General features: G+C 36.7%; 2 protein-coding genes across 3 annotated transcripts in view; both read right to left on the reverse strand.

Moving 5' to 3' along the window:
* Positions 1–1,353: 1,353 nt before the first annotated feature.
* On the reverse strand, positions 1,354–2,144 carry LOC143250320 (zinc finger MYM-type protein 6-like). The gene is made up of 2 exons (XM_076500772.1): positions 1,766–2,144; positions 1,354–1,469 (listed from the first exon to the last, which is right to left on the reverse strand). Exons 1-2 carry the CDS (start codon positions 2,142–2,144, stop codon positions 1,354–1,356), a joined length of 495 nt encoding a protein of 164 aa, XP_076356887.1.
* Positions 2,145–6,899: 4,755 nt separating this feature from the next.
* The window catches only part of LOC143250869 (uncharacterized), a 45,566-nt gene continuing 26,444 nt past the window's right edge, over positions 6,900–26,021 (reverse strand). For both annotated transcript variants that reach the window (XM_076501992.1, XM_076501991.1), the window contains exons 2-8: positions 25,402–25,864; positions 21,879–21,995; positions 21,475–21,744; positions 20,088–20,318; positions 18,443–18,581; positions 11,047–11,212; positions 6,900–8,979 (exon numbers count right to left, since the gene is read on the reverse strand). In XM_076501992.1, coding sequence (XP_076358107.1) covers positions 7,929–8,979; positions 11,047–11,212; positions 18,443–18,581; positions 20,088–20,318; positions 21,475–21,744; positions 21,879–21,995; positions 25,402–25,704 — 2,277 coding nt within the window. In that variant the 5' untranslated portion in view covers positions 25,705–25,864 and the 3' untranslated portion in view covers positions 6,900–7,928. The remainder of the gene's footprint in view (positions 8,980–11,046; positions 11,213–18,442; positions 18,582–20,087; positions 20,319–21,474; positions 21,745–21,878; positions 21,996–25,401; positions 25,865–26,021) is intronic.

The following is a 26,021-nucleotide window of genomic DNA, read 5'->3' on the forward strand; positions in this document are numbered from 1 at the left end:
AATGATACATTTTATGCGTTTGGCTGTAGACTAGGTGATCATACACTTTACTTTAAGTTTATTATAAGGTTTCACAGAACCATCTCTTACATTTTCCCCCATCACTAAAATCATACTGAACAGACAGTAATCGAAGTACTCTATCTGGATAACTGCATTTTAGCTTTTATGATGCCTTCTGTCTCAAGAAATCAAGCGTGACACATACGGCTTTTATATATATTAGATGTGTCCATTTACAAAGTCACATAACCTTTGAATGAATAATGATGAGGGTACGTTGCGAAACACATGACACTGTGCATGCTCTCTTGGTTTTATAGACGCTGTAACTTGAAGCGCAAATAACAGGTGACGCTAGTTATATGCTCTTAACGAAAATGGCTCAGCTAGCCGTCCCTAATTTAGCAGTGTAAGACTAGAGGGAAGGCAACTAGTCATCACCACTCACCGCCAACTCTTGAACTATTCTTTTACCAACGAATAATGGGATTGGTCGTCATATTATAACGCTCCCACGGCTGAAAGGGCGAGCATGTTTAGCGCGACGAGGATACGAACCAGCGAACCTCAGATTACCAGTCGCACGCCTTAACAGCTTGGCCATGCCGCGCCTCGTAAACAGATCATTTTCGCTGTAAACATAGGTTATCGATGCAGGCATTGTATATTATTTAACCCTCTATCCAAGGTACCTTCCATTATAAAATTAATATACAAATAGCGTCACCTGTCTTTGACACTGCAATGTGCAATATCAACTCGACTGGAAAGCGTGCACGTCGTCATATGGTTTATCACAGAGCTTTATGTTTTTCGTTCGAATACACGCACATCTGTGAATTACATGGTTTGTTTTTTTTTGGATAACGAACGATGTTATGATAGCAATGAAGATGGTATTGCATTAACACTTCGTGTTTGTAATTACGTTCAGCTGTGAATTACATATTTCAACTTATTTTACGTGCTACATAACTAATCCCAATGGTATCTGCTTTTTATCACAACAACCGCCAAAACCCAGCTTCGCAGAAATATGGCCTCGTAAATGAAATTAGGATTCGCTGAGCTTTAGCACTTAGCAGCGGATATTCATCTTTTACTGATATCCAAAATTCAGTTTATTCCATGCTGTCAAATTTTGTTTTCAAAGTCTTGTCACAAGACAGTTCAATAAAATTTTCTTCTTCTGCAAAGGCCTTCAGATGAGGCCTTAGCTTTCAATGGGTCTTCTCCATAATTTATGGACAGTAATTTTCAAACCAGTCACTGAGCTGTGTCAGGTGCTCCTCAAAAAATAGATTTTAGTTCGTGGGTCAAAACAACTTCATTGGATATAACAAACTGCTGCTACAGGAGGAAACAGTCTTTGCTACCATCTTTATTCATTCTTTTCTCCATAGTAGAAATTTTTTTCTGAAGGTTGAAACCATCTCTGCGAGTTTCAGAATGTGCGTGTTGCTTCCCTGCAGAGAGAGATCCAACACATTCAGTTTTTCGAAGAAATCGTATATGTATGTTAATTTTGACAAAATAATTAGTATTCAAGAAGTTTTTAGCACATTTGTGTTCTTCTTCTTCGAGGTAAGAATAGATTTCCTGTCATAATTCGAACACACGAGACAGTACATTCCCACGGGAGAGCCATCGCGAGCTACAGTAGTACTACAATGTGTGCTCAGATCCCATATCCTCAAACAGATTTTTAAAAACCTCGCCTTCTGTGGCCGAGATTTTATAAAGTTCACCACTTTCAACACACTTTCCAGAACCAGGTTCAGTGAAGAACTCAAGTGATTTGACTCAAGGGTTTCCCTGTTGGTTATGCAGTGGGTATACAATACATCAAGAGCTTTGCTTCGTATGAGTGCCGGCAATCCTCCATAACAGCCGGAAATAGAGTGCCCACCATCGGTACAGACGCCGATGCATTTAGTCCAGTCTAAATTGTTTTCACACATAAAAATGTCAAGAATCTCAAAGAAGTCTTGAGTCTTTGTACCTTCAGTAATACTTTTACAAAAGAGAAGGTTTTCCACAATTTTTTCAACATCCACGAACCATATGTAGCAAATCAAGTGAGCATCCTTGTTACTATCCGTTGCCTCATCTAACTGTAACCCGAATTCCTGTCTTTTCATTTTTTCAATTAGCTGACCATTTGAGGTCTTCGGTCACGTGTTGGATTGTACGACTGGTAGTATTGCTGGATAAAGGCATCTTTGAAAGCAGCCTTCTCGCAGATTCACCAACCATAATGTTCGTCATATTCACTGCAGCCGGTAAAAATCGATTCTCCTGCGATGGTGTGAGACTTTTTACATTTTGCGACTCTGTATGCCACTTTGTAAGATGCTAGCAAAGCATTGCTTGGCATTGATGCTTGTTTCAAAAATGTACCTTTTTATTCTTTCAATTCTTTTATCTTTCTGGTAAAATAGTCACAGGATTTATTAACCACGTTAGGATGATTGGTCTCTAAGTAGCGTTTTAGTTTACTTGGAAGCATGCGCTCTGGAGCCAAAACTTTTAGACATGAAACACACTTCGGACGTTCTTCATGATTGACACCTACCTAAGTAAAACTAAAATCTAGATATGACGATTCATATTTCCGATTCTTCACAACTTTTCCACTGGTCTGGTTCGCCATCATTTTCTTCATTTCCACTCTTTTTACTAACGTTAAAAAAGCTTTCCGTTTTTATGCATAAGGACTAAAAAATCAACAAATAATTAACTAAACTTTGCTAGACCTCGCAGACACTTGATCACAACACCCTTCAGTTATTTCGATTATTGACGGATCCGGACAGTCGACAGGTATTTACATACAAAATCTAAGATACGAGAAAGTTCGAAAAGTTACTGGCATAGCCGAAAGAACAAGTAAACAAAAACACATCTTAAACATTTGAGAACGTCATCGAAAGGAATGTAGCGCGATCTATTGTTGAAATTTTGAACTACCTCAAGCCAGTAGTTCGCGCGATGTTCGACAGACGTCGATATCACTTGCCGTAAACAATTTAGTTGTTTGTTTTGTTTTTGAATTTCGCACAAAGCTACTCGAGGGCTAACTGTCCTAGCCGTCCCTAATGTAGCAGTGTAAGACTAGAGGGAAGGCAGCTAGTCATCACCGCCAACTCTTGGGCTACCCTTTTACCAACGAATAGTGGGATTTACCGTCACATTACATCGCCACCACCGCTGAAAGCCGAGCATGTTTGATGCGACCGGGACTCAAACCCGCGACCCTCAGAAGTAAACAAAATATATGTATTTCTAATAGTAATTAATTAATTTTCATTGTTTGTTGTTGAATACAGAACTACAAAATGGACTATCTGTGCTGTGACTACCTCGAGAATCGAATTCGGTTTTTAGTGTTAGAAGCTTTCAGACATATCGCCAAGAACCACCATTACCATAATGTTTCACATTGTTCATACAAGCAGTTAACTAACAGCAATGTCCTTCAATGACCCCAAATAGTGAATGATGAACCCTAACTATGTTGTATGAGAACAATCAACCACGCTAGTCTTTATGGTAAGTTTGGCACTTCCTGAGACAGTAGTAAGTCTATGGATTTACAACACTAAAATCAGGGGTTCGATTCCCCTCGATGGAAATACCAGATAGCTCGATGTAGCTTTGCTATAAGAAAAATACACACACCCTGTTATGTGAGGAGCTTTGAATTCAAATAAAGTGACCTTGTTTCGAAAGTGAATTGGTTCATGAAAAGACTTGTTAGAAATTCTTTGTTTTTGTTCTATTTGAAGTTAAGTATAAAACTACACAATGGGCTATCTTCGTTTTGCCCATCATAAGTATCGAAAACAAATTTCTAGCGTTGTTAGTCCGCAGGCATGCCGCTGTGCCACTGAGGTGGTAAGGCGACTTGGTAATAAGTGATAATTCAGTGTGTACACAAGCATGCACAAGTGTTTTGTAACTTAGATGAGTGTGAGACTGTTTTACAATTAACATCACGTGTCCAGTCTGTTTAGTTTCTCGGCTTTCAGGTTAATCGTTTAGAAAAATTGAGAGTTGCATTATTACTTTTATTGATCACCCCTCCCGTGAAAAAGTGAAGCAACCTAACACTCGTGTAGAAAACACCAGTGTATACACGAAGTACGTATAAGTGTATTGTGTTTTAGGTAATAATAAAGATTATTTTACAAATTGTTGACTACAAGAGTAGGAAGTAAAATTTTTCGTGCCATTACTACAGGATTTACTGTGGAGTTTTTCTTATTAACATGTGAATTGGCCCTTAGCTGATCTATTAAGTTTACTAACAAGTTTAAAGACATGCTTTTCTTTAAAGGATAGCATACGTTCAAAGCAGAAGTACTCTAAACCAAGGAGGAGAGTTTTCCGCTGAAAATAGATGGTTGTATGAGAGAAGTGTTGAGTCCAGACGAACTCCTCACTTAGTCATAGAACATTTTCTGATACTGTAAAGATTTCTGGTATAGATAACTCATATATGCAACAACACTGGTAGACCAAACCTTGCTAATGAGGACTGATCTATGTGAAAAGAAGTGAAGGCGACTGAGGTCACTGAGGTGGAATGGCCCCTCTCTCTTGTAGCTCTGGCCAAGAGCAACAAAACCAGCTGAGAAGGGCTGGAAAAGTCACTGGAGTTTTACAGAGCGTATAAGAAATTACTGCAAGTAGGTTGTTGCCTTGCTACTCTAGACCAAGAATAAATCAGTCATCTACGTATGTTTCGGAAGTTTCTAAAAATGTTTTATCATTCCACGTCTACGAAACTGGTGGAATCTCAACCAGTCATTGTCCGAACATCTACAAGAGAAAGGTTTGGGCGAGCATCACAGACTTCAACGAGTGAGATAAGAATATTTTATCCCTGCTGTTTAAAGAAATGACAAAAGAAGACTTAGACCACTCCTTAAAGTGTTTCAGGTAGGTGTGGTTGGATTCAGGAGCAAGCAGTTTAATGCCTATGTGTGAGTGTGTATGGTTCAGCCCTGGGCACCATAGAAGAATCACGCCTGAGTGTGAGAGATATCCTCACTTTGACAGAGGTAATTCTCCATTGCCAATAAATAGAGAGAAAAGGCACAGAGTGGCAGATGTAGCAGCAATACCTCAAACAGACCATCCTGCTCTGGCATATTCACAATGTTGAGCTAGAGTCATGCTGATGATAAGCCCATCCCACATTCTAGTGACACGATGCAACCACACTAGTTTTCAGTGAATGAGTAATATTATCCAGGTCACCCCATGAGGCATACATGACACAGTACACATCAGTCATGCCTCCTGCAGGGAAAAATTTTTAAATGTGGCATTTCAAGAGGCAGATGTTACTAAAAATGAGTAACTGAAACTTCAGTATGGATATGCCATGATGACTAATTGATAAATAAAGATTAATGTAGTTTTAAAAATCTAATTTTACCCATATCTCCGATACCTCCATTACATATTATATTGGTTCTTAATTATTTCGTATGAGATGTATATAGTTTTGGTTTGGTTTGGTTTGAATTTCGCGCAAAGCTACACGAGGGCTATCTTCGTTAGCCTCTTCTAATTTAGCAGTGTAAGACTAGATGGAAGACAGCTAGTCATCACCACCCACCGCCAATTCTTGGGCTACTCTTCTACCAACGAATAGTTGGATTGACCGTAACATTATTGCCCACACGACTGAAAGGGCGAGCATGTTTGGTGCGACGGGGATTCGAACCCGCAATCCTCAGAGAGATGTACATGAAACAAGTTTGTTTGTTAACCTGTACGACATCTTATGTTAACGTGAGATAAAAGATAAGGTCATATACTTCTGTTATTCGGGCAGAGCCATTTCTAATTTTGAACTGCAGGCCAGATGAAAGGCAGCAGTTAGCAACTGTCGGTACCTTAACCGAATAGTGGGATTGTTTGTTGTTTATTTTTATAACACATCCAAAGATAAAATAACAAAGTATGGTTTAGGAGCATCATAGCTAGTATTCGAGACCCTTGGACTACAAATCTAATACGTTAACCATTGCATCATGCTTAAGTCCATCTCATAACAGAAAAAGTTCTGATGGAATAGTTCTGGGTTCTTCAACTATCGGCAAATTAACGAGTTTTTGAACTGGTGATTTTTATTTTCATTCTTTCCAGCTCAGCGTTCACTGTGTTTTATTTCTCTATGTAACTCTTTATCAGAAACTAGATCCAATTTTAGATTGTCAAGCAGTAACAAAATACATATAATATAACTTGTACCGAGTACAGCACACGGACACTTCTAAATAGAGTAAAATGACCATTAGAAACTTCTTTAATCAACCCTGTTATCGTGAAATACATTTTTAAAAACTGGCAAAAGAAACACGAACAATGACACTTTCATATTATACTGTCATCTAGTGTTCATGTTAATAACAATATGATATTTGCTATAGAGCAAGAAATTCGTACTAAGCCTAGCATCATTCTTTTGGTGAACGACGCTGGCATGCATGCAATTGAAACGTTAAAATCGTTTTGAAAAATGGGCTTTACATTTCTGCACGTTTTTTCACATCTACCCAGAATTTTCCATGCAAATCAACGTGATGGGTAATTTGAATTCACTTCAAAACGTTTGTATTTAGTATTAAAAATTGATTTCTGTGTGATAATTGTAGATTATAAGAACTTTGAAAACATGTGATCAAATTTTACAAATAGGATTTGAAAAGACAACTATAAGTTTAAGATGTTGTTTTGTATTTATTCTATTTTCTTAGAACACATGTTTTTCTTCAGTCACTGAGAAATTCAGAAGTTCTCAGAGAAACGAAACATTTATGTTTTGGTTTTCATGTTTGTTTATTCCACTATTACTTAAAGAAACAACAGTTCTTTCAAAATTATTAACCATTAAGTGATTTATTCAATACACACGATCTGAGGCTTAAAAGATAACCGTAACTCATAAGGAACACTTGGGCTAAGAAACCGAAAGGTCATTTAAAAAAAAAATTCATTTAACTAAGTTAATAAAATCCAGGATAGCTGATAACACTGAGTAATTGTAATTATTCATGTACATATAACCATTACAAACAACGAAAAACCGAATACAGCTAAAACACCAGCAATATGTTAATAATTAAATACGTATCTAAATAAAGAACATTATTAACATCGGTAGTCTTCTTGAAAATAAAACATATCTCAAAATAATTCAACTTCTTTAGATAGATAAAATTTAATCTTATAGCATTATGAAAGCCGACTTTACAGGCCAGAATTGAAAATGTGTCACTGAAAGCATTACATAATTATTGCCAATAAGCATATTAATATTTGCAGACAACATCACACGATTAACTTTTAATTCATCAGGTATATCCGCGTCTTACTTTTAAAATTGAAAAGAATTTAGTGTTCTTCTTCGTGTTTTCTTTAGTTGCAGATGTTTGAAGTACTTATTCAAGGTTTAGTTTCTTGGATACAGTACATGTTTGTTTTATATCTGCGTTGATTATTCTACAATAGCGTTGTGCATGGACGTAGTTTCCAAGTCAATAATAGCATGGCAAAGGATGTAAAGACGAACGTACATAGTAGATTCTGATGAAGGGAATATCAAGCGCTTATTTATTTTACTGTTCTAGACAGTTGCCTATATATGCCTCACTTACCCTCTAAAGCTAAGCCTACTCGTTGTAACTCCCCCTAAAATCAACAATTCTTGGTTTCAGAAAAACAAGTACGTTCAAGAATTCTTGATACAAAATGATAAAAAACCTATAAATCGAGCACTTTTGAAAGCGCTCGGGTTATAGGAATTTATCGTTTTTTTAAAAATAAACTATTGCAATGTTAAGGTTTTCATTTCGATAATTAGATTGTTTCTTTAACGAGACTACCAGATACGATAAAAAGTTTTAAATTTAACAGTAAGTGTTACTCAGTGGAACAGATGCATCGAGACTGTTACTGTTAGTGTTATTTTCCTTTTCCATCTCCTTGTTTCGCTGGTGTCTTTTTAGAATAGCGACTGCTTCTTGGGCAAACGGAACAATTATGATGAAGCCAGCAACAACGAATGTCCACCCACGGGAAATGGCTGTCCAGATGAAAAACCCATACGAGTTCAGTACTTTAACAGATGACACGGCTACTGGCCAAATAATAAGAAGAATAACACTTAGACTTCCTCCAGCTACATAAGCAATGTTCCTGGCACTTCTGAAAGTTTTCACAACACTTTCTAGTGAAGGACGGTTGTGATAAAATGGAGAGTCTGGAATTTTAAGTTCCTTCCGATACATATTAGTCCATGGGCTCAAAGGATTATCGATATTTCTTGTCTTCTCCCACGCTTGATTTTCTTCTTCTCTCGCAGATGACGAGTGTGAAATTAGAGAAATCAAGACGCTAAGAGCGCCGCCCATCCCAATGGATACCACGTTCCCCACCAACATTGGAATTTCCCTACCTGTATTCAATAAGAAGTCGCTCAGACCTCCAGGATAGGTAGAGGCAGTACCAAGCCAAGAAGCCAAACCGCATATACATCCTCCTATAGCCCCCGCCATCATTCCCTTGTCGTTCATCCGGGACCACAAGACAGACAAAGTTATAGGGATTACTGTTGAACTGATGAGGATGCCCATGAAGAGATAAATCCAAGATAAGTTTAGGTTTACAGCATAACAGAACAAGCTTAATGGGATAATCATTATGGTGGTCCATACGATACACCAGTTCTTGTAATGTACCAATTGTTCCTGGTATGTGCGATACATTGAATGTTGTGAACACATATAAGGAGAGTTAACCAAGTCTGTAGCCAATCTTCTATCTTCTGTGTCTTGTTCGCAGTTTTTGCACGAAACCATGCTAGTACATCTGCAAAAAGGGATATCTTCCGAGTCTTCATCATCTGATGTTTTGTAGGGACTTCCACAAATAATACACTCGTTTTCTGTTAACTTCTTCCTAAAAAAACAGAAAGAAATCAAAATATCATGGTTATCCCCAAGAGGTAGGGTCTATCTTGGTTTTTCTGTAATGAGGATTTAAAAAGGTATTTATTTATGGAAATAATATCACAAATATGAAAGTGTTAAAAACTCGGGTTAACTTAGTGCTAGTAATCTATCAGAATCACTCATTTAGTTTTTAAATTGGTTTCCATCAAGCAATGGGAAAGTAACACAAACTTGAAAACCTACGACAAATTAAAATACACTGAAACAAAAACAAACTGCATAGGTAATTTTTATCCCTTGGTTTGTGTGTGTTGTGTTTGTTTTTCTTACAGCAAAAGCACATCAGGCTATCTGCAAAGCCCAACGAAGGGAATCAGACCCCTGATTTTAGCGTTGTAAATCCGTATACTTACCGCTATACTAGTGGAAGGGCATTGGTTTTAGGTTAACAATAATATACAGGCATCTGATCTGTAAGCTTTATTATTCTATATTTCTTTAAATGCCGATAGGCCTCCCTCCCAGTGGTACAGCAGCATGTCTGCTGACTCACACTGCTAGGAACAGGGTTTCGATACCCGTGGTGGACAGAGCACAGATAGCCCATTGTGTAGTTTTTGTGCTTAATTCCAAATAAAAAACAAATGATGATAGTACAAAAAATGGTACAAAAAGTTTGTGTCTACCACTGACGAGGACTGGTTCATTTTTCAAAACTTTTGGAGTTTTGTTGGAACTAATTAAGTGGTTACAGCACTAGTATCAGAGATATGCACGTGACTCTGTAGCAACAAGAAAGCGTTTAAACTACGTGCAGTGTCTCGAGCTGTCTATGCTGTAAGAGCAAAACTCTTAGTCTGACGTTCAAATTTGCTCTTCTTCCGTGAAACATTCCAAGTTCATACGTTTATCAATTGTTTATTTTACAATATATTTCCTGAACAGTTTTTTTTTCTGAGTTTAATACGAAACAAATTGTGTGATAAAATGTATATGTAAATATTAATTAGTCCATCTCAACCTTACGAAATTACATTTAATAACGGTCTGTATTATGATCCCAACAACCTCTAAGTTACATGATAGGTCAGTATTTAAAACCTAAATACATCGACAAGTATCCCAGAATTATGAATGTTCTATTGGTCAGGATTTTTTCTAGATACTGATCACAAATCTTAATATATATTATGTGCCATCGTTAAAATTAACAACTTAAAAAAAAAGATTAATCTTAAAACAGTAAACAAACAAATCTGTATTGATGATATGTGCAGTAATAGAAAAAATGAAAAAAATGTCTGAAGAAACATTAATATTAATTCGAGATTCTCAAATATATACAAAACATTTGGTACTGGATGTCATCAGAAGACTGTTTGTTTGTTTTGAATTTCGCGTAAAGATACACGAGGGCTATTTGCGCTAGCCATCTCTGATTTAGCATTGAGAGAGTAGATGGAAGGCAGCTAGTCATCACCATCTTTTTACCAATAATTAGTGAGATTGACCATAACATTATAATGTTCCCACGGCTGAAAGGGCGAGCATGTTTGGTGCGATGGGGATTCGAACCCGCAACCCTTAGATTACGAATCGAGCGCCCCTAACTAATTGACCGATAGATTAAATATAGACTTTCCTTTATAGATAGTTCGGTTACGTATCGTGTAGTGTTACAGGTATTATAACTAACATATCGTTATTAGCGACAATACCTAACTGATGTTCTAAGTTTTAGTTTTATGTAGGTTTTTTGTACAGAATTACATTGATTTATGTCTTATGTATATTGCATATAGACTTTGTTTAATCAAAGAATCTTAATAAGTTAGCAATGGTTACCAAGAGATAAAAGGTATGTCGACCACTATTTATTTTTATTGAAAACATACAAGCGCAGTGATATCTTCGTTATGTAATAGTAACAGTTACGAGTCTTATCTGCAACAGTTACATGTGAGCTTGATAGACATTGTAGATGATAACAGAAGCTACAACTCTAACCTCGGCTGATCCAGTGGACATGACAGCTATCAGGATTAAGAACATTAAATATAATTGTGAATCTTACCTGAACGGTTGTATATAAACTTGGTAGACATCGTAGATAATGACAGAAGCTACAGCTATAACCTCGGCTGATCCAGTGGACATGACAGCCATCAGGATTAGGAAGATTAGAGCATATTCTCCAGTTATTCCCAGAACTCTTTGGACCATAGCTGGCACTACAAGACCTACAGAAAGTTTCGGTCAAGACTTTAAGACGAATTATTATTATTTGTATTCAAGCAGATATATATATTTGAGCTCATCTCTGTGTTTAATTGAACGATACTTATTGAAAGAAATTGTGTGGGCGTTAACTTCGTTATTTGCCTATAGTGTTGGTATGAGCGTTAACTCAGTTAGTGATTATATTGATGACGTGTTTGGTTATAAGCTGAGAGGTGTTCTTTAATGTAACATAAAACCCATAAGACTGTTCTCAAGATTACAGAGATCATATAAAAATTAACAAATACGTTAAATGTTCTGTCACAATCCTTATTTTAAATTCCTTCTCTTTTTACAAACTCGTAATCTGTCTCTGAATTCATATCGCACACTTATCCTTAGCGACAGAATCTGTACAGAAGAATCAAAATCCACAGCCTTAAACAATACCTTTTAAAACATACGTTTATGAAAAATATACGTTATACATAAACTAATTTTGTTATTTGACCTCAAAGTTCAGTCTCTTTACACAAGTTTGCGGTATATCTTAATTCATTTGACTGAGATGTTCACTTCACTATGAGATGTTCACTTCACTATAAATTACTGAAGTTCGCTCCCGTTTCAAGACATATTTTTAAATTGTCTACTCGACAAAAATCGACTCCAGTCTGAGAAATAACACTTGTACAAAGTCCTACGATAAAATGGTTACACAGTCAATTTCATCCAATGATACAAGAGAAAAGACCAGTCACTTCACATTACACAGACTCAGCCCAAACTTGCATTCCTGCCTTTTATCCACAAAAGTAAGTCATAACATTAGAATAGTTTTCGAGAAGTTCAACATCAAAGTTTATTCTTGTTCTTTTGGAATATTAGAACAACAAATTAGAGCTGTATATTAAGGTCTGAGGTCCATTTCATGGCATCGAGTGTTGTTGCATAGAGAAAGCCTGAATTTCCCGAAAATCACGAAAATTATAAAAGGGCGGTATTTCCATTGAACCTCGAATGCCAAGAGACTCGGGTAATTTGAGGGAACCATGGAATTCCCAGCTGCTATATACCTACTGCCACCTAGTGAGTCCAGTCAACACATTATCTTCCTGCGGAATATAAATTACACCTCGCTCTCCTGGAAATCCAGCAAGCCTTAGAAATAGACACCCCGATCAAGATCTACTTTATTTATAAGATCACGTCAAAAATAAGTGGTAAAACCATCCACTTTACGAAAGTTGTTTATATGTCACCTACAATAGACAGCCACATTTTTAATCATGGATATTTTTAAATTTAGGCCTGAAAAATTCTCAAGAGGAAGGCCTTTGATGAAACCCAGAAGCACAGTAGCATTCTTCTTCAGCAATAACATAAGTCTAAAACCACTCAGAAAAGCAGTCACAAGTTCTGTACAGACCAATCTATTCATAGCTGCAGACCGTTGATCATAGAAAGACAAAAGATGAGATCGACAAAAAGCATATCCAAGACTTGTAGTTACAGACTTATTTATCTCTGAAGACTACTCAGACAAGATAAATCTTTCATGCCAAATCGATGAATGGACTGACAAGTCCCTGAGATAATTAACCTTACACTGGACAAGATGTAGAAGAAAATCCCCAATTATGCAGTCAATAATGACATTACTCAAAGATAAATCCCGATTATTCAGAAACTTTTAACTTCTTAACCAACTATTACAGTCTGTAATATAAGATATTCAATTGTTCTTGACTTCATCAATCCTCATTTTTCCACTCTCTTTTCAGAATTCTCTTTTTTAGGTTTTGTTCCAAGTAAAAGTGGATTTTCTTGACGTTCTTTTATGGCATCTAAATCTATGGCATCGGATTGATAGATCCCAACTTCGGCATTGGATTTATAGAATTCTGTCACCCTGACTAAGGTCCGTATATGTTCGTTGTCAACTAGTTAGTGTGCTTGTTTATCGATCTTTAGTATAGTGTTACTTTCCTGTTTTCGTTTGTTCTTTCAGACACGGCTTACAATTTTTACATTTCATCTTATTTTTCAACTTTAAAACAGGTGACACGTGCTTAATACCACGTGTTTTCTTCTTGATCTCGTTAGCAAGTTAAAATAATCACCTGCGAGGTGAAGGAAAATTGTCAGTTTTTGAGCACTTCTTCGTTTCAATGAAATACCTACAGTACCGAGTTTCAATAACAGTGGAACACCTACAGTACCAAGTTTTAATAAGAGTGGAATACCTACAGTACCAAGTTTAAATAAATAAATATAACACGATGAAAATCTGAACTAGCAGTTCGAAACATTTCACCAAAACCTTCTATACGTAAACAAGTCCACTATTAATGTCTTTCAAGTATGGATTTATTGAATCTGCAACAAACCTGCACTAAAACTTCATGAATGTTAAAACTTTAATATGAATTTCGAAAGATTTTGGACATACCACTATGAACCGAGTTCCAGTTTGCCAATTACAAATGAAATATTAAAAATATTTGAAGCATTTAAGTGATGTTTATTTAAATTTTCTACGAGTACAACAAAATAACTAACATAGAAGATTATAGTTATTGGAGAAGTAATTCGTTTTTTCTTTCCGTAACCAACCTATTTCAAATGCATTAAAGAAGTGAAGATAATCAGTTCTAAAATACACAGTATTACCAATGTCATATCTGACTAAAGAATTGTCTTTTGAGAAAATATAATACACAAAACTGGGTACTAGAAAGGGAACCATATCTTACGTATAGCTTATCATCCGCAAAAGTTCCAACTTCTCTGTTTAAACTCGATAACAACGTAATAAAAATATATTTCGAACTAAAAACTTTTTTATTTATACACTACATGACCAAAAGTATGTGGACACCCCTTCTAATTGGTTGGCTCGGCTATTTCAGCCACATCCATTGCTAACAGGTGCATAGAATCAAGCACACAGCCATGCAATTTTCATAGACAAACATTGGCAGTAGAATGGGTCGTGCTGAATAGCTTAGTGACTTTCAACGTAGCACTGTCACAGGATGCCACCTTTCAATAAGGGAGTTCGTCAAATTTCTGTCCTGCTTGAGCTGCCCCGGTCAACTGTAAATGCTGTTATTGTGAAGTGGAAATGTCTAGAAGCAACAACAGCTCAGCCATGAAGCGGTAGGCCACACAAGCTTAAAGAACGGGACGCATAGCGCATAAAAACTGTCTATACACAGTTGGAACACTCACTACCGAGTTCCAAACTGCCTCTGGAAGCAACGTCAGCACAAGAACTGTTCGTCGGAAGCTTCATGAAATGGATTTCCATGGCCGAACAGCCGCACACAAGCCTAAGATCACCATGCGCAATGCCAAGCGTCGGCTGGAGTGGTGTAAAACACACCGCCATTGGACTCATGAGCAGTGGAAACGCGTTCTCTGTAGTGATGATTCACGCTTCACTATCTGGCAGTCTGACGGACGAATCTGAGTTTCGTGGATGCCAGAAGAATGATACCTGCCTGAATGCATAGTGCTAACTGTAAAATTCGTGGAGGAAGAATAATGGTCTGGGGCTTATTTCATGGTTTGGGCTAGGCTCTTTTGTTCTAGTGAAGAAAAATTTTAATGCTACAGCATACAATAACATTCTAAAGAATTGTGTGCTTCAAACTTTATGGCAATAGTTTGGGAAAAGCCCTTTTGCTTTCAGCATGACAATGCCCCCGTGCACAAAGCAAGATCCATAAAGACATGGTTTGTCGAAGATGATGTGGAAGAACTTGACTGGCCTGCACAGAGTCCTGACCTCAACCCCATAGAACACCTGTGAGATAAATTGCAACGCCCACTGCGAGCCAGACCTTCTCGCCCGGCATCAGTGCCCGACCTCACTAATGCTCTTGTGGCTGAATAGGAGCAAATCCCTGCAGCCATGTTCCAAAATCTAGTGAAAAACCTTCCAAGAAGACTGGAGGCTGTTATAGCAGCAAAGGGAGACCAGCTCCATATTAATGCCTATGGTTTCAGAATGAGATGTTCAACAAGGACGTATGGGTGTGATGATCGAATGTTCACACACTTTTGGCCATGTCGTGTAAGTTATACAACACTTAGAAGTATTCCCAATGATGTTTGATAATCTGCTTATTACTTAGTTTTAAGCGTTAACACACAGATATTTAGGGGTAGATACTTCTCGTAGACTCGAATCCAGTGATATTTCTGGACCTATAGCGCAACATTCGGTTCAAAGCCGTGTCAACAGCGATCTACAACAGACTAGGAGTTTCTGAAATGTTATTATAGAGTTAACTTCATTAAAATAGTGAGTTGAAAGATTAATAATAAACATTTTGAAAGATTCTGACCAATTATGTAGCATTATGATAACATGTATGTTTATGTTAAAGATGTTGGGAGTAATCTTTTTTTTTTTAAAGAAGAACAAATGTCATAGTATCCAGAAAAAAATACTTTAATATTTTTCAAAGCTATGGTTTTGAAGAAGAAAAAGAATTATATTATTTAATGTCATTGATTTTAATATTGTTGTACTGTTTCGATTATTTAGTGAGTTGTTTCAAATTATCGATTAAAAAAACAATAGAAAGTCCGTTACTCTTAATGATAACGAAAATGTTTTATTTATTAGGCTGTTTAATTAGGAACTAATCAACATTTTCACTTACTTACTAATTACTTACAAAAAACGTGTATCACATCTCTTATTCCTCAGTCCAAATAATTTGAATAATCACAACAGTAAACTAACTAACTAACTCAACCAAATAATATCGCTCTACTCTAGCCTCATTAATCGATAATCCATTATATCAGACTCACAAATCAATAATTAACCCCTGATCAAGGAGGCTGCGAACGTAGATCAGAAGTTAAATGTACATACCTAGTAATAAACGTAGCTAATTTAGTATAGTGTTAAACAATATAACTTATCGTGATTCGAATGCAATGCTACATCCGTTGGGTACTCTCACTGTCAACGAAATTTTCGGTCGTAAATCCAACAATGCCTCATGAGGTTTGACCAACCTAGAAGGCTTACGTTAGTTTTAAATCTATACACTAAAATAACAGTGCATAGTAATCATTATATTAACGATTATAGTCAATACTGTAGTAAACTTCATTTATTTAAGCTGATATCCAAGTTTGTTTGTTTTGAACTTCGCGCAAAGTTCTTTATTAATTTCAAAGCAAAACCACATTGAGGCATCTTTTATTTACACCGCAGGGAAGCAAACCTCAGATTTTAGCAATGTAAATCCGTAGTCTTATCGTTGTCTCCGTGTGAAAAATGTTATGCTTGACAAGGGCAGTATAGTAGATTTACGTTACTACTAAATGTATAAACAATGCTAACAATATAAAATAACACTATATAACACAAATTTTCTTCCTGGATAGTGTGTGTTATTTCTTAATTGCTTTTGTTGTAAAAGTAAAGAAAATGACCATTATTCCCTTAAAACTTTGCTTTTGTGACACCTGGATAGTGAAATTTAGAAATTAACCTATTTTCTATGTAAAAACGGGTAAACTTGCATGTTTTCATTTACATAAGGTCTGAATAAAACAACATATGAATCAATATTTACATGTATTTATACTAAAGTTATAGAAAAATGAACAAAAATGTTTAGAAGTGAGTAGTTTTTCGAGATTTGCGACTGTAATGTAAATCACTTTCACGTATCAGCCCCCAAATATCGTCTCCCATCATGTTTTCGTTACACGCTCCTCAGTAGTAACGTTCAAAGTCCAATATATCTTGGTGGAAGCGCACGCCTTGCTCCTCTGAGTATGCTCTCATGTACTCCTTAAATTTATCAAGATGAGCGTCAAGGGTATGGACTTACAGGTACATTCTTCACCACAGCCTCAACCATTTCCACATAATTTTGGGCCTTGTGATTGCCCAAGAAACCCCTAACCACTACGACAAAGCTGCCTCAAGCTTTTTTTCCCTTCCTAATAAGCTTCTTTGGGAATTCTGTGCACTCCAGGACCTTCTTTATTTGTGGTCCAACGAAGACACCAGCTTTGACCTTTGCCTCAGACAGCTCAGAGAAGAAGTCTCGAAGGTGCTTGAAGACTGCTGACTATTTATCAAGAGCAGTGACAAATTGTTTCATAAGACCCAATTTTATGTGCAATGGTAGGAACAACACCTTCTGGAGTTCCATTAGTGGCTCACACTTGACATTGTGCCTCCTCACAGAGAACTCGGGCCGTTGTGGCCAGTGCTTCCTGTTGTAGTGCGCTGTGGTGTCTCTGCTGTTCCAAAGGCAAAGATAACAGGGCAACTTGGTAAAGCCTCCTTGGAGACCCATCAGAAATGCCACCATTTTAAAGTCTCGAATAACCTCCAAGTCATACTCCAAGGCTTCTAGCAAGGTCTTGAAGCTGTTGTATTCCTCTTTGAGGTGCACCGAATGAGCCAGGGAAAGAAACAGATACTTATTCCTCTTATGGAGCAGCACAGCTTTGAAGCTTCCGGATAAGCTATCAATGAAGAAATGCCACTCGTTCGGGTTAAAGGCAATTTATCAGTGTAAGACTAGAGGGAAGGCAGCTAGGTATCACCACCCACCGTCAACTCTTGGGCTACTCTTTTACCAACGAATAGTGGGGTTGACCGTAACATTATACGTCCCCACGGCTGAAAGGGCGAGCATGTTTGGTGTGACGGGTAAATAAAAGCTGACATTATATGTTTCCACTGTAATAAAATTGTCACTTGTCTAGGCCAATGTCTAATTGAAAACCACCACAGAGTGGTAAAAGATAGGCTTGGCTAGGCCAGCTTAGAAAATTTGAGTTAATCATAGATTCAACAATGTTAAATAATATTTATAATAAAAATAGCGATTAAAATAAATATACTAGCCAATACTGTAAATGAAAGTAATCTGAAAGAAAGGAATTAAACTCTATTGTTACTGGAAAATATATAATAATACTCACTGCCCATAAAATCTGCATAGTCTACTCTCGTTGAAGTCACGTTTTATACTGCTCACATAGTTTTCTAAATGTTCTTAAAAGTTCTGGTCATTAAGTCACACCTATTACATTTTGTCAAATTCCTCTTCAGTCAAACAAGAATACAAGTGTCTGAATTTAAACAAAAATAGCCTAGTATTAAGTATTTACAAAAATAACGCTTAACAGTTTAACAGATGTGCTATCTAAGAAACAGAAGTGATCTCTCTATTTCTAAAAATTAACTTTAAACATACCTCGATCTACATCTAGAGGTGTCAATATAGCGTGTCCTTGAGCAGTGCTGAGAGCAAGATAGGCCAAACCCATTGTAGTAGCCAGGGAAAAGGGAACAGCAAACCATGTGAGACCCCCGAGAATGAATCCCCAAACACCCTGAAAAAAAGTAGTTAATTAAAAACAAAGAAAATCACGTGAGACTGAATGTTTCGAACTTATAATAAATGACGAATGTCAAGATATCTTGATATATTGAAATATATTATTTATTGATAAAAAGTTAAAACTCTATTAGGAAAATGTAATATCTATAAACATACTGCGGTGTTGTTATTAAACCTGGTTACAGGTCTCCTTCCTTTGGAGAGGGACTGTAGAGATTTGGTTGGCTCTTCCTAATGATTTAAACACCCGTGTGGTTTATAAAAACAGATAATATGATTTTTAAGCAGTTAGGGAGAATGAATTTGGATAGACTAGAATGAAATTTAGGAGTGGATGACCCACTTCTGCATCACCGAAGAGCCGGACCTGGTTGTTATTCATAGAGAATCCATACAAACATGAATCCATCACAAAAGTCACTGTAACCTTCTCACTGTATTGAATTAGTGCAGACGTTAGATCGTAAGTCTTGAAACATTCATTACAATGTATTATTTAGCAGATTGATTAAGCTGAGACAGCAAAATGAAAGAGGAAAGTAATACAGAAATATTATTATTATATGGAAGTGACGTTAGCAAAACAACTAAGTATCTTCTGATTGTCCTGTCACGTTACGTTAAAAAAGCTACACAAATATTAATCTCAAAAATTGTAACGTTCGAAACAATGATGCAAATCTCATTAGCAAACACATAAATATCAAATCATTAACTATGTGTGGGCGAAATATCAGCGACACAAACCAGGAATCAAATGCTCTAATCAAATTAATCATATATGCACTGAACTTTCACAGAACAAAAGCATAACCAGAGAACAAATTTATATTAGGAAAACAATAGACTTTGAAATCACACCATAAGTTAATCCGGTACAATGCTACCTCATAAGGTGAAGGTTATGGTTAGGAAAAAAATACAACAAGCCATTGTAATAAAGTTAGGATTTTAAAGTTTACAGCAGCTTATAGGTTAAACGCTTACAACTTTCCAGGCAACTAAGAAAATCAAGGGATTTCTTCAAAAGAAATATAGCAAATCCCATTTCATCAGATACTTTTCAACTCCTTGGTGCATTTCCAGTGAACTTTTGTACCATCAAAGTGCCTTTAGAACCTACGACCACATTTCTTTGTGAGACTGAGGAGACTTTGTTAAGGCTGACCTCACTCCTTTTCCAGAAACTCATCTCGATGAAAATTAAGATGTTGGACAATAATGTGTAGCTATGCCTATGATTGAAGATAAAGTGACTGCAGGAAGGCACGGAACCTGGAACATCGTCAATTTATTTGAGCTAGCCTCAGAATATGTATATCATGTTCACCATCTCTTAATCACACATATATGGTGATCGAAGTGTTAAGAACCATAGCCAAAATTTACAAAATGTAAGGTTTAATTGAAATGCAGCTAATTGCATTTCTAAATAAGAAGGTCCTAAAAATAATTTTTAGGTAGTAAAATTACATGCTAATGAACTGTCATGACCTACCTGGAGAGGCTTAGCAGCCACGCTACTCTGCCAGTAGGACTGGTCACAGAAAACGGTACCAAAGTTTCCCACGATGTTGATAATTCCAAAGAATAAGCCACCATTGGATAGGAAAGTTAGATAACTTCTACCTTCGTTCCCTTCTGGACCAACAGAACATGCTAGGTACTGGTACATTCTGTCAGAACTCCCAAACAGGTTTTCTTCATGTCCTAGGGGGTTGTAGTAGATCTACCCGAAAAAAAAAGAATAACAGAAGATAAATTTTAGTTAAATTATGTTCCATTAGGTTATTTTTTGTAATAGCTACACACTCCAGCTTTAGTTAAAACGACCATTGTTACAGATATATTTGTCCTCCGGTGAGTTAGCGGTAAGTTTACGAACTTACCGGCCTGGCATGGCCAAGCGTGTTAAGGCGTGCGACTCGTAATCTGAGGGTCGCGGGTTCGCATCCCCGTCGCGCCAAACATGCTTGCCCTCCCAGCCGTGGGGGCGTTATAATGTGACGGTCAATCCCACTATTCGTTGGTAAAAGAGTAACCCAAGAGTTGGTGGTGGGTGGTGATGACTAGCTGCCTTCCCTTTAGTCTTACACTGCTAAATTAGGGACGACTAGCACAGTTAGCCCTCGAGTAGCTTTGTACGAAATTCAAAAACAAACAAACGAACCTACAAAGCTGAAATCCAGGGTTCAATGCCGATAGTGGAAAGGGCGCATGCAGTCCAATGTGTAGCTTTGCGCTGGCCCGGCATAGCCAAGAGCGTTAAGGCGTTCGACTCGTAATCCGAGGGTCGTGGGTTCGAATCCCGGTCGCACCAAACATGCTCGCCCTTTCAGGCGTGGGGGCGTTATGTGACGGTCAATCCCACTATTCGTTGGTAAAAAAGTAGCCCAAGAGTTGGCGATAACTAGCTGCCTTCCCTCTAATCTTACACTGCTAAATTAGCGACGGCTAGCGGAGATAGCCCTCGAGTAGCTTTGCACGAAATTAAAAAAAACAAAAAACAAACAAGCTTTGCGCTAAAAGAAACAAACAAATAAATACATGTTTGTATTCGTAACAAACACCCAAAATTCCCATATAGTAGCCCCTGATATATATACTGGGATTTTACTCTCTCTGAGTCTTGTTATCGGTTAATAAAACTATATCAGCGAAGTGGAATACACCACTTTTGTTTAATGTTCTTCTACATCCAAATTATAATTCTGTCGAAAGTAGCAAAAAAGAAAAGATATTACAAAAATAAATTATGTATTTTTTCCATCAATTATTTAACGAACGTATTTTATTAGAACCACTCCAAAAACTAACTCAATTAACAGAGAAGAACATAAACTACAATATCTATACAATCGGTATAAAATCTAATTTTATCTTACCTCCACAATCAACATGATTACTATAATAAAAATGATGGTAGTGTTGAAGTAAGAAACATAAAACGTAGCCCCAAGTCCACCAATCAGAGTGTAGCCTCCTATGACTGCGGTTAACATCAAGACAGCAAGCTCCACACTGAGGCCATTAACAAGGCTGTGTAGTACGGCACATCCAGCCAGCATTAGAGACGCCGTCACCACGATGTTGGTAAACCCAGCAAACACGCAGTAAGTAATGTGGGTCTTCCTCCCGTAGCGAGCTTTGATAACCTGTTGGAAGTAACGTAAATTCTCTTTCCAGGCTTTACAAGTAAATAAAGAGATTTTAAATATTCTGCAAGAAAGACGAAACACTAAAAACAATGGTAGTAATATGGACAAAACACATGTTTATAAAACTTCACCTGTAAAAACGTTTTTGCTCCTGGAGCTCTGGTCTTTAGTTGGATGGACAAGATAGCGAACAGAACAATTTGGATGGTGGCTCCTGCTGCGTACCAGTAAGGTCCACTGATTCCGTACTGTTGGAAGAAGATGAATGGAGATATGTAAGTTTGACTGTGGAGTTTCTTTAAAAGAAACAAGGCACGTAACACATAACACACACCAATGTGGAAGAAAATGAAAGACAGTGATATATATAAAACGGCTGTAACTTTGTTTGGAAAAACTTAATTTGACTAAGAGAAAAAGAAGCGAAAGGAAAATAAAGATGTTTATAATATCTTAAAAACTGTTTATTATTATTAATTTAAAAGAAATAAATAGAAAAGCAAACATATATATATATATAAGAAGAGCATTAGCACCGGTTTCGTACTCTTCAATTTATATAGTATGATAGCTGCTTAACAATGAATAAAAACATCTAGTTTTTTATATTAAATCTTTATATATTAAACTCTCTTATTATGTTAAACTATGTAACGTTTTAAAGGTTACTGTTAATTTAATAATTTCTACAAAATAATATTTTACATTTTTCACAAGAATATCAAAGAAGAAATACTCAAGTGTTTTAAAAGTATACTTTTTGACGCACTTGTTGACATGATTAATGTATTTGTTAAAAGATAATAGGCAAATACTTGAATTTTTAAAATGAGCTTGAAGTAAATCTACTCTTAAGCATAAATTTTCGGTTTCTCCAACATATATTTGTTGTAAGAATCTTCAAGACGTGGTCATTTACCAAAGTCCGATTTCACTATTTTTTGTAATTTTATTAAGGGGTTCCGTAATAAAGAGATATTGTTTCGGTGTCCACTGCCTCCACCCACCATGCGTCCCCTCGTAGGGGTCGCACTACAATGTCAAAGAAGGACACTGCACTAATGCCAGAGTCTTATGAGCATTATATTCAAACACTAGCATCAGACACAATGTCCACAACATCCATTGAGAACGTCCAACACTGGTACTTGGTTGGCCCTAGACCTAGGTCCTCTCACCACGTAAAGGAATCCACACCGAGGAGCCTTGAACAACAAAATATTTATATGCTATTTACATTTTATTAAAGCTGGTTCTTCTTGGAGATCTTCAAACTGAAACTTAATTTTTATGCTTTCACTTTTCTCCAGTACATTAGTTTTCTTTCGTTTGTCTGTTTTCGAATTTTGTGCCATGCTACACGCGGGCTATTTGCGCTAACAGTTCCTAATTTAGCAGCGTAAGACTAGCTAGTCATCACCACCCACCGCCAAATCTTGAGCTACTCTTTTACCAACGAATAGTGGGATTAACCGTCACATTATAACACCGCCACGGCTGAAAAGGCGAGTATGTTTGGTGTGACGGGGATTTGAACCCGCGATTCTCCCAGCCATGCCGGGGTTTTCCTGATTTTCTTTCGTTTATGTTTTTCTTTATGCATTTTTGATTTTCATAATACATAATACATTTTCAGATACATAATTATTATTTTCCATAGTTTCCGTTATTTGACTAAAACTTCCAACTGGAATTTGCAATATTCACGAAAAACATGACATATTTTATTTTAGATTTTCAATTAAAGCTTCCAAAGAATACTTTAAAATTTTCTACATATTAAATAAAATGTTTAATTTTGTTTAACTCAAGGATTTACCCATGATTTTTAACCTGGAAGTTCAATAACAAATGTGGTCGAAATATATGTTTAAAATGGTGCCGTCGTTGAAAGTTGTAACAATAGTATGGCAGTAAAATGTGGAATATTGTGACCTGAAAATCACACAGACCACACATTGGTGCATCAGTCCCAGATAAACGAAAACGATGAGTTAAAAACTGTGACTAAAGCGTAGTCTAGTTAGGACAACTTCCTCTTTCCGATCCTTAAGGAAAAAATACGGCCAAAATCCAATATAGGGTTTTATTTGGAAAAGCTCGTTTTCACGTTGCGCACTCCAAATCGGCTGCCAACTGACGTGAAGCCGAGTCTTGAATACAGGACCATAGTCCATGTATGGACCATCACAGAAGTGATAGTACCAGCGCAGACAGAGTTAGCTACGGAGTCAGCGAGCTCGTTCCCGCGAATACCAACCTAGTCTTGGATCCAGAGGAACTGGATAGAAGTAGATGTTAAAGAGAAATGAGCCAGTTGGTTTTGGATATCTACAAGATCAGGGTGAGAACTAAATGAAGTGATTCCAGTGCCAATATATAACTAAGCAAATCAGTATAAATAGTACATTTCGGGTACTGCTTAGCTTCTATCTGATCCAGGTTAAGAAAAATGACGTACAGTTCGGCAGTGAACACGGAAACTGTAGATGGATTCTGTGTGCAACCACCAAACCACAAAAAACCATGGCAAAGCCCACGGAATCACTTGATTTCGAACCATCCATATAAATGGGAATGGAAGGATGGTTCGAAAGATGTTCAACAAATAAAAGATGGTACTTCCAATCAGGAGTATCTACTTTTCTCAGATGACTTACATTTGGTGACAGTAATAAGCTATGGTGGGATGGCCTGACCAGTGGATACAGCAATCTTATCCAAGAACAGACCCAATTCATTTAACTGCACCAGGATACGAAGGCCAAAAGGACCAATGGTAGATCGTCTGTTACGAAAAAGCATGGCCCACTGAGGAAAAAAACACATTCCCAAACAGGGATTGTTGTATTTCTGGGAAACGTTATATTAAATATGTTATCCACCCAACTGAGGGAGGAATATTTCGTCGTAATTTACATAACATTATTTATGTATCATCGTATATATGTAGTGAACAAATAAACTTTGCAGAAACAGAAAATTTTAAACAAATCTCATGTCAAAAATATAATTATTGTCCATTAGCTGTTAACAAATAAATTAATAAATATATTACGGAATAATATCATACTATTTTAAATATTTCCATTCTGGCATTCTTGTGGGAAAAAAGACTACTCTATGGAATCATAACCTCCTGGTGGCTCAGTGGCAAGTTTTGGGCTCCTCACACCAAAAATCGGGTTTTGATACTGCCGTGAGCGGTGCACAAATAGGTCATTGTGCAGCACTGTGGTTAACAGTATAGAGAAATTATCTTACCAATAAATTTAAATCTACATTAAAAATATCGTTTAAAACATATAAATAAAGTTTTAAGGCAAAAATAGCGGGAAGATTTACATTCTCATGTAGGTTTCTCTTATTAAAAAGTTTCTTACTTTGGAAACCAAGGAGTATCCTTGAAGATACGAAACCTCTATTTATGTATGTGCTTTTATTTGTTTGTTTAAAATTAGTCATAGTAAAGAGTTTTAAAAAATATTTTAACAATTCCTATTTTATGTATTAATCATTTCCATTAACAACATATATATTTGGTTCCTGATGTATAACTGTACATGTAGACTTTCATAGCACATGTTCTTCATGATGAAAATAAAAACTAAGAAAAACTCATAAGCACCACTCTAATCGTTGTCAGGCTTTTACCTTACTAGCAACTGTGGAAGAATGAATAAAAGTGACGCTCCATGTCCACTGAGACACAATTGTAGTAGCGGTCAATCCAATTGATACTTTTCCTCCAGCATCGAAAGTGGTGTCCAGATTACCTGAGTCGTGGTAAATATACTTTCGGACCATGTGAAATCCGAAAGCAATTAGGGCAGCAAATGCTCCAACTCCGATGAAGATAAAAATACTCATTTGTAGCTCAACAGTCGGATCAATACCTATCATCACTGTGATATTTTTTCTCTGGTGTAGAATAGAAGGATTACAGTGATGTAGCATGGTAGCATTTGTTACATTCTTAAAACTGTTCCCTGGGAAGGAGAAGTTTGGCCTTAAGAAGTTTTGCTGTTCTGTTCCCAAAACTGGCGAATTCAGTAAACTCCCAAGTACTACAATAAATGAAGAGGTAACAGCAAGCAAACCTTTGCTTTTCTGTTCCCTATTATAAAAATAACAAATAACAAAGTTAAAAAAGAAAGAAATGGAGTTTATAACTGAAGTAAGCGTAAATAGTAAGTTCACTCACCAAAATAAAACTAAAGTTGAATAATTAAATTGTCTTTTAAACTCGTAACATCGAATTAACATGGATATAT

The sequence above is a fragment of the Tachypleus tridentatus genome, chromosome 5 (assembly GCF_004210375.1).
Source record: "Tachypleus tridentatus isolate NWPU-2018 chromosome 5, ASM421037v1, whole genome shotgun sequence".
Classification (NCBI taxonomy): domain Eukaryota; kingdom Metazoa; phylum Arthropoda; class Merostomata; order Xiphosura; family Limulidae; genus Tachypleus; species Tachypleus tridentatus.